Here is a 10449-nt window from a genome sequence, read left to right on the forward strand (position 1 = left end):
ATCCACTTTCTTTCTTATTATTCCTAACAAACAACTATATCAAGTTATCGCAATTGAGTGCATAGGAATTATCAACAAGTATCTGAAAACAGAAATGGGGTTGCTGCGTGCTTTATACAGCTAAACTTAATTCACCCAATCTGTAAACAACTTAAAGCAATTAAGTAAACCTGCAATTGAAGAAGACATGATCACTTTTGCTGAATTCTGCAATTAAAGAAGACAGGATCACTATTGCTGGAGTGAGCATCAAATTTATCCTTCAGTTGGATTGGAGCCGAAGTTAAGCGAACTGCACCCCCACATGTCTCTGTATTCATAATTACAGTACGGATGTGCTATTATTAGACACCAAGTATTGTGTCATCTCAGAGTAGTTAGGTAGGCCAAGCTTCTCAAAATCATCCAACATTTTATATTCAAATTTGCAAGACAGAATGATTACATTGCTGGAACAGCTCGTCTCAATTATTATTGATTTTTTTGCAGACAAACGACAAACTAACGCCTCTAACTATAGCTTGTGTCCCTAAGCTGCCTAGTGGATCTGTGCTCAATCATCGGATGACTTCTCAAAAATTCAAAACACCGCAGAAAATCCAGGGTCAGGAAGAAAGTGTAGCTCATCGTACTTGTTCCCACGACTGGAAAGCTGTATCAACAAGATAAGGGCAAATAAAAATAAAAATAAAGCGGTCAAGTTCAATTCCGATGCAATTTTAACAAGGGAGTGATTTCAGTTCTGAGATTTACCTTGGGTGGAAAGCATCCAGTTGCTATCTTGACTGATAGCCCAGAAGAAATAACCCAACAGACGCCTCTCTTTGGCGAACGAAACCTTTGTTGCCACGGAATCTGGGTTGTCGTACCCAACCCAGATCATGCTTGATGAGTAGGAGTAGGCCGATACGGTATCCTTGTCGAAGACCTCTGTTGCGTTCTTCTGATTTATCAAGTCTCTGATCTCGGAGAAGAACATCACCCCCTTTTCGTTGCTTAGGGTTTGCTTGGGACCAGCAGCCATCGCAGGGGCTCCAATCCCCGTCTCGTCCAGGCTTTTCAGTATCCAGGAACGCCCGTAGAGCGGCATTCCCATGACAATGTTGTTGGGAGAAACCCCAGAGTGGAGCCACGACCCAATTCCGAAGCTGGTACTGATGTTGGAGGATGGGTCATACAGGGCCGCATGAGCTCCGGTGGCGGAAATGTTCCAGGAGCCGTGGTAGTCGTAGCACATGACGTTCACCCAGTCCAAATTTCGGGCAATTGAGGTCGCCGGGTACGCTCTCTTCTCACTCCAAAGGAAGAAGTACTGTGCAAAATACACGGCTGCAGTGAGAAGGATCCGAGGGCGACCCGAAGCCGTGGCTTCCAAGTCGATGGCATGCCTCCACTCAGAGAACAGAGTGCCTAAGTTCTCCATCTCGACAGAGTCTTTGGGAAATTCCCAATCAAGATCGAGGCCGTGAAAACCGTATTTCCTGGCGATGGCGATGGCGGAATTTATGAATACCTTGCGGTCGGAGGCGTTGCTGGCCATTAAGGCGAAAGCAGTATGACTCGATCCCCCGCCGCCGATAGAAAGAAGTGTCTTGAGAGAGGGTTTTTTCATGAGCAGAGTTGAGGTGAATTCTGCTGGGTCGTCAGTGGAAGGCACTTCCACCTCGAATGTCTGGTTGTTTAAGTGTGCGAAAGCATAGAAGATATGCGTGAAGAGGTCTGTGTTGATGGAGGATGGAGGCGAGTAAGAAACTCTGTGTGATGGCCAATAGGCGGCCTTAACTCCTCCGCCATTATTGATACTATCAACCAAAGGGGATGAGAAGGAATAGATCAATGAACATGTGATGAAGAGCAGAATGAGTAGCAGATTTTTTGGGGCCTGAGCCATGGCTCAAGAAAATGGAAATCACAGATGGGAGTTACTATGGATGTTCATTCTGGAGAAGAACGATAATCAATGGACAGACGAACCATCTATAATGGTGGAAGTCAGGAAGATAATTCATGGAGAGGGTTGAAGCTAAGAATTTGAGAACATCACGTTCAGGTGATGTGGATATCATTTGCTAACGTGATGAAAAAATCATTTGCTAACGTGATGAAGGGCCAAACCAATTTATGTTCTGCAAGGAAGACCTGGTATGACATGGGGTGAGTCAGGCAGCCTTGGAACTAACTCAGCAGTGCTGCACTCAACCTAGCCTTGGAACTAACTCAGCAGTGCTGCACTCAACCTCCTGGATAGATAATGGAATTGCTGATAAGAAGCTGGTTAAGAGTATACAAGAACAAAGGGTTTTTTTTGTTTTTCTTGGGGTGTGCTCCTTGAGTCTTTCTAGCACAAGGATGACCTGTGTAATAGTTTTAGGTCAAACGCGTTGCTTCAATTCTCTCATTTTCTCAAATGAAGTGGTTGGGGTTGGTGTGCAATCTTTATTCTATGTATACAAAGAAAAAGGGCTAATTACATTTAAAGAAAGACACCCCTTTGCAAACTATTGAAATTGCTATTTCAAGTTTTAATTTATGTTTTCACAGTTTTAATTGAATAATATTTAAAATGATTGAATCGCTTTAATGGAAGTGTTCATGTAGTTTTGATGGGTAGATGTAGTCTTGATGGGAGTAGAGATCGATAAGATAGGCTCCCCTGTCATCTCACCCCTCGCACACCACAATACCAAGGTGAATTAATGAACCTTCGTCTCTCAAGGAGGGTAGGAGGGTGGTAGAGGCTTTCAGACACGTTATTATATTAAGCTCAATTACGTGGGTCAACGACTTCACAATTTTTATCTTTGTCAACAACCTAGTTTCCCTAGTTTCCCCACTCTTGCTCATCGTTGCTTTCTTATTTTACTCCCTTCGTTGGCCATGACCTTAGAGCACTATGTAGCGGCTCGAGTGTGGGGATTTTTTTTTGGTGGTTTTTTGTGAAGACAAGGGACTTGCCTAGAATTTTTTGGCGGTCCAACCCTCCTAGCACAATTTACTAGTTAAACTCTTCCATTATCAACTCTTGTAGCTCCCGACTCTACGTAATTCAAGTCTTAATTGCATCTTACTACTATTAGCTGCAATGACGCGCCAATGTGCATGCTATTATAGAGAATGAGGAAGAGGTGTGATGGGTGACTCCAAGGCTCGGTTTCGGCCAAAGTCTTCAACTTGAAGTTTTCAAGAGCACACCCCTCCCAACATCCAGGAGGAAACCAAACTAGTGGAGGAAATTCAGTAGAAGTGGTAGGAAGTTTTCCGGGGAAAGTCTTCAACTTGAAGTTTTCAAGAGCACACCCCTCCTGACATCCAGGAGGAAACCAAACTAGTGGAGGAGGAAATTCAGCAGAAGAGGTAGGAAGTTTTGGATTCTGACATAATGGCAGGCATCACTCCTTGGGTTCTTGACATGGTCAACTTGCGAGAAAGGAAGAATCACTACCTTCACACAATGGACCTCTACTAGCATGTCAAGTTGTTGTTGGATAAGGTACTAGTTGACAGAAGGCATGCTTAGGTTAATCTCATACATGGACTGGACAAGCTCAAGGTCCTCATGTTGAACGTGGAAGGAAGGGCTAGGCTAGAGATGGAGTCATCTCCTAGCTCTCCCATTCCTTTGTCATGCAAGGTTGAGAAACAATCCATCAATCTAGACACCTCTTTGTCCTCATGAAGCTCAAGTTTCCTGTCAATCATGATTTTTAATTTATGGATTTCTATGTTAGTCTCTTGAGGATGTTTACACCCTGTCTCAGATTTTATGTTTTGTTTTATTAGCCCACTGCCTTAGACATTGTGGAATTCTAAAACCACTCCTTTTGAATTTTGTTATTGGTTTCCCAATTGTGGGCAAACAAATGCATAATAATCTCTCCAGTCTCATGTTGTAATTTGCAGTTGATTTATGTTGTCTTAGACTCAATACTCTTTTATCTTTGGTCTTGTTTCTTGAGTGGCACCCTAGAGAAAGTCAAACAAATAAGTTGTCATTATCTCAACTACCTAATATAAAAATTAGCTAACCAAACAAAAATTATTAAGAATATTGAATCGAGGAACAATTTATTTATAAATAAAATGTTATTATCTTTTTTTTCTAGTTAAGACTAACCTAAGTACCCACGGGGGATTTGAACCAGTGACCTATCGCAAGGAGTGCCTTAACAGCGCACCCATTCACCGTCAATCCAAAGCCCCGTGGGCAAATAAAATGTTATTATCAAGATTATGTGAATAACTTATTTTCTTTCAAAAATAACTTCCACCCTCAATCTCTTCTCATGGTGTTTGAATCCGAAATTACCTCATGAGAATTCCATAACTTTAGATAAGGGTCAATGGAGATTAAAATTATCGAAAAATTAAAAACTCTTAGCTTTCCAAATCAAGTTGCCTTAACATTTACAATATTTAAAAAAATTATTCTTTCACTTTTAACCATTACTATTAATGAAAATCCTTTATTTTTCCCTTACAGCATTAATTTAGTGTTGATAAAAACATTTATTTTTGAATATTGTGAAAATATATTATAATTTAATTGCAAAATTATCAATAAAAACAATAATTATGAAATTGTTAAAAATAATAACGGAAAATATATATATATATATATATATATATATATATATATATAATTAATGGTTGAATTTGGGTTTTTGTGATTCATATTATATTAAGAAGAGCTTTTTTGGTAGAAACTACATAGGAGAAAATGTGGTTCATCATTAGAACCAAATGAAGATGCAGATCATGGCACATGCTTAAATAGACGAGGATGTAGAGACTCAAAGATCATATAATGATTACTTTAAGAAAATTAATATTTTAATAATAATTATTAAGATCAAATAATATTCCTATAACAACGAATATAACGACTAATAATAATAATAATAATATTAATTAAGAAAGATCAAAAAACTTAAACATTAATAAGAAACAAACAATCCAAGTCAACCAAATACAGGAACAAATTCAAAATATAAACATAAATAAATAAAATAAAATAAAATAAATAGGAGTCAAGACTTGATTAATGAGTCAAGATCCTACAACAAAAGTAATAATTAAAGGAGACTAAAATTAAAACAAAGCAATCAAAAGGGAGGGTAAAATTTAAGAAACAAACAATCCAAGTCAACCAAATACAGGAACAGAGTCAAAAAATAAACATAAATAAATAAAATAAAATAAAATAAATAGGAGTCAAGACTTGATTAATGAGTCAAGATCCTACAACATAAATAATAATTAAAGGAGACTAAAATTAAAACAAAGCAATCAAAAGGGAGGGTAAAATTATTATTAGTATTATTATTTTTTATTTTTATTTTTTTTAAGGGCTAGTTTATGAAAAATAATATTTTAATAATGATTATTAAGATCAAATAATATTCTTATAATGGTTACTTTAAGAATAATAATATTATAATTTATAATAATTATTAAAAAATTATAATTATAATTATAATTATATATATATATATATATAAAGAACGAACGAAAAACGTAAACATTAATAAGAAACAAACAATCCAAGTCAACCAAAGATAGGGAACAAAGTAATATATATATATATAGGAGTCAAGATCTATTAATGAGTCAAGATCCTATAACAAAAATAATAATTAAATGAGACTAAAATTAAAACAAAGCAATCAAAAGGGAGGGGAATTTTTTTTTACACGTGAGAAAACGGATCAAAAGAATATTAACATTAAATGCAAATACCTATATAGAAACAAAAAAATCATAAATAGAAACGTCAAACCTTAAAAAACAAAATAAACCGCAAATAGAAACAAACTGGGAGGATAGAACAAGGACCCAACTTCTGCTAATATTCCAACCATTGTTTCTATTTAAATTATTGGGCCTTTTTTCAATTTCTAGGGCCTCCCTGATTTTAAGCTGATGGAAATGATTAACCTTGGCAATGACACGGACTTCCTCAATGCATATGTAATGCCTATATTTTTCTGCATGTTCTTGTTGGAATTTCTAAGTCTGACACGTTAGAAACCCTTCATACATTTTACTGATTTATTCCTTCCTACTTGTTCTGATTAATTAACAAGTTGTTTACCATGTAAATACTGAAAATAAACACAAGTACACGCTCAACACATTACAGATTATCAACTGAAGGAAATAGAAACAAGCACACAAATGACACTGTTATTTTTAGACTAATGTCCCCAGAAAAACCCAATGCGAGAAAATCGGTGCAGCTATTTGAGGGTTTGATTTATTAAGCAGTTTTAAAATACAATCTGGGTGCCAAATCTGGCTCACCCAACAGAGAAAAATCTCGGTAGTAGTACCTCTCCTTCGTAGATAGATGCTCCGGCTAAAACCCCGGATAAACACTCCAACAGCTCCTTAGCTCCAATCTTCCCCACAAAAAAACCCAACATCAGCCTCTAGGGACTGCGTCAGTCTCTTCTACCCTCTACGTCAGCTTTCCCAGTGGTTCCCAATAGTTCTGACTTCTGCCCTCTGCGTCAGCTTTCCTGGTAGTTCCGGCAGTTTCGGAAGTTCTCACTTTTTCCCTCTGCGTCAGCTTTCCTTGCAGTTCCCGGCAGTTTCGACTTCTGCCCTCTGTGTTAGCTTTCTCGTCTGTTCTGGCTGTTCTCGATAGTTCTCACTTCTGCCCTCTACGTCAGTTTCCTGGTCGTTCTGGTAGTTCTTGGCAGTTCCGACTTCTGCCCTCTGCATCAGCTTTCCCGACTGTTTCGGCTATTCCTCCTGGCACTATCTCTGCCTGTCTGCTTCTATATTCACTGCCCCTCAGCTGCAACTCCAGATCAATCTCTCAACTTTTTCAGCAAACCCAGCCCCAGAAAGTCGAAATATTGATCTCTTGGTGTGTTCTCCAAGTGACCCTCAAGCCTCCTTTTATACTTTTCTCGTTGACAAATCAACGGTCGAGATTAAGTCCCTAATCAATGGCTAAGATTAGATATGGCTTGATCCATGACTTTTGGACCATTCTAACACAATTTTATATTAATTCACATTAATATTTAATTTTCCCTAAGTTAGACTTAGGGACTCCATTAAAAAAATTAATTATTTTAATATCTCCCAAACTGTTTAGAATCTGCCCAAACCCTTTCTAGGTATTGGAGATCTCATGTGCCTTAGTCTCTCCACCAATTTTCATGGCTAGAGCACATCCGATGCTACCCCAAATCAACAGTTCTGCGAAAGTAGAGGAGTGGGTCCTGCCATGCTTGATGTCAGCTACATGTTCACGAATCTTTTGATTAATTGAGCAACCAGTCTCAACAATGTAGGGAGTCCCACAAGAGCAAGGGACAACATAAACACCTTTCATATTTTTGGGGTCTACAGGGTCTTTAACAGATCTTAGGGAGATTCGGATGGTATTTAGAGGCTTGAAGGTTGAAAGAACCTTATGCTTCTTTAGGATCCTCACAATATTGTCCATAGTTCCTTGGATAAAAGGGATATGAACCCCCAGAAAAATGATCCTTGGTTTCTTTCTTAGCCTTAGGACCTTTTTCAGCTTTGAGGAAAGCCTAGTACACTAGTGTCTACTATAACCATTATTAAAGAAAACACTGAAGAGGTGTGATTTCTCCTTATTGAGATGGTTATCGTTAGAAACCCTTAAAGCTCTACTCGCTAAAGTATTGAGAATACCAAGCTTTTGAGCTGGGAAATGATGAAAATTAGCATGAAGGTATTACTCTGTGTAAGTTTTCTTTCGAAAGACTTGATGAGAAAAATATCCATCTTCATTCCTTGAGAGGAGGACATCAAGGAATGGCAAATCATTATTATTTTCAAATTCCATGGTGAACTTTATGGAATTAGATTGATTATTAAGATGAAGGAAAAAATGGTCCAACTCTTCCTTTCCATGGGACCAAATGACACAAGTGTCATCCAAAAACCTCTTCCACATCCTAGGCAGAAGATGAGAAGAGGTCAAGGCCCTTGATTCAAAATCCTCCATGAATAGATTAGGCACCACAAGGGAGAGGGGGGAACCCGTGTAGACACAACAATTTTGTCAAATAATTCCCCATCGAAGGAAAATAAAGTAGAGGTAAGACACGATATCAATTAACTTAGTAGTATCAGGATCCGCAATACGCTTGATGACCTCGATGGCATCGATGATAAGGATATTAGTGTAGAGGGAGGCCACATCGAAACTCACAAGCTTGTCATTAGGATCAACCCTGAAATCCTTCAACCCATTGACAAATGAAGCAGAGTCCTTGACAAAGGAATTTGTATTACCTACAAGGGGCTTAAGCTTCATTGCTAAATATTTAGTAAGAAGATAAGCCAACCCTCTTATTGTGTTGACAATGGGTCTTAGAGGAGCCCCTTCCTTATGGATCTTAGGAAGTCCATAGATTCTGGGGGTAAGAGGGCTACTCTTAATGAGCTTATGACTGAATGAGTTAACTGAGCTACTGGTCTTTATAGCAAGAGCCACACTTTTGGAAATCTTCTTCAAGGGGTCCTTACTAAGTTTCCTGTAGCTCCCACTATTCAGGAGATGATCCAACATCTTCCTCTTATAATCCTCTTTATCAAGAATAACTACAACACCTTGTCAGCTTTGAGAACAACAATATCCTTGTTATTGTTTAAGGACTTGAGAGCGTCAATTTCAATCTTACTGATGTTGTTCTTAGGGGGCCTTGCCTTTCTGAGGACAACCACACAGTCTTGTTTGATGATATCCTTAGTGACTTCCGGTAAGTCTCTAATACCATATTCAATGTCAGAAATGATATTGTCAACTGTGATCTTTCTAGGAGCAAGGGAAAAATTCAAACCCTTCTCTAAAAGACGAAAGACTGGGAGGTCAAAATAAAAACTAGACAGATTAACAACCTTTTAATTAGAGGAGGAATGACCTGTTATAGAGTTTTATGAACCCAACGTTTTGGACTACCAAGTGAGTCCATCATCAGGGGATGCGACATTAATTATAATAGCATGGTAACACATGTAATTAAATTAAACATATAGTCGTAGTAACTCATATTAAAACAGTTAGAAAATAAACAATATGAATCATATAGAAAATTATAAGGAATTAATTAAACAAGTTAGTTAATTAAGAAAACAAATTAATTAATTAATTAGTTAAACAAATTAATTAGTTAATTTGTTCAATTAATTAATTACACAAACAAATTAGTTAATTAATTAGGGCATTGACTAAAACAAATTCATTAAAAAAAAAAAAAAAATAATAATTAAATCTAAATATTAACAAACTAAGTGGAGATTGGCCGACCTAATTTCTTAGATTAACTCCTTCATAACCTATATATATAACTTAAAATATAGCTCATGGATACATCATGAATATCTCTAGAATATCTATTGTCGCATCCCTTGATAATGGACTCACTTGGTAGTTCGAAACGTTGGGTTCATAAAACTCTATAACAAGTCATTCCTCCTCTAATTAAAACTATCCTCACCTGTATGGATTCATTAGTTAATTAACAACCTTGTTGCGAGAGGAAGGAAGAAAATTAGAACTAACAATTTTATTCAAATCTAAAGCTCTAAGACTATTCCTAATATTATTATTATTAATTAAAAAGATAATAATTAATTTCGTTATTATTATTATTATTATTATTATTAACAAGTTCATTATAATTATATTAAAAATAATAATAATTATTAATATATTATTATTATTATTATTATTATTATCATCAACCCTATTATTATTATTAATCTTGTCAACAGATATAGTTTCATCACCATCAATAGCGGAAGGGGGAGAGATACAGTCAACCCAAGATCTGAGCACAAAGACCTGATTAGGATTGATTCTGCTCGAGGAAGAATCAAGAAAGCGATAAGAGTCAATACCTTGTGAGAAAGACTTCTCTGAGAGCTTGAGGAACTTCTTAGATTGCTTAACTTTCCAGATCTCTTCCATTCAAATCGATTTTAGTGCAGAACATGCCTCGATGCAGGACCAAAGAGGAGAAGAAATCATATTCAAAAGCTCCAAATGAAGAGAAATCAAACCACGAGAAACAAAATCAAGACTCTTTTTGACATTGCCAATCTCCAAACGAACTAAAGACAAACTCACATTAATAAAAATGTGAAGGTAACCAGGATTATCAAGAGGATGCTTAATCCGAGTGAACGAAGGAACAAGGGACGAATCTCTACATCGTTTAAGAAAAAGCCATATATGTCTTCAACTTGGAAACCCTTATGCGAGACCGTTCAGAATGAGGAACTTTAATAATAGTCATTGCCAAGGTTAGTCATTTCCATCATCGTAAATTCAAGGAGGCCTTGGAAATTGAAAAAGGCCCAATAATTTAAATAGAAACGAATGGTTGGAATATTAATAGAAGTTGGTCCCTGTCCTATCCTCCTAGTTTGTCTCCGTTTGCAGATTATTTTGTTTTTTAA

General features: G+C 36.9%; 1 protein-coding gene across 1 annotated transcript; it reads right to left on the reverse strand.

Moving 5' to 3' along the window:
* Positions 1–283: 283 nt before the first annotated feature.
* On the reverse strand, positions 284–2408 carry LOC149141450 (class V chitinase CHIT5b-like). The gene is made up of 3 exons (XM_089448423.1): positions 2238–2408; positions 754–2200; positions 284–652 (listed from the first exon to the last, which is right to left on the reverse strand). The coding sequence occupies exons 2-3, from the start codon at positions 1889–1891 to the stop codon at positions 624–626; spliced, it is 1167 nt and encodes a 388-aa protein (XP_089304549.1). The 5' UTR covers positions 1892–2200; positions 2238–2408; the 3' UTR covers positions 284–623.
* Between the last annotated feature and the right edge of the window lie 8041 nt (positions 2409–10449).

The sequence above is a fragment of the Pinus tabuliformis genome, chromosome X (assembly GCF_031772625.1).
Source record: "Pinus tabuliformis cultivar Carrire ecotype Pingquan chromosome X, CPIR1, whole genome shotgun sequence".
NCBI classification, from domain to species: domain Eukaryota; kingdom Viridiplantae; phylum Streptophyta; class Pinopsida; order Pinales; family Pinaceae; genus Pinus; species Pinus tabuliformis.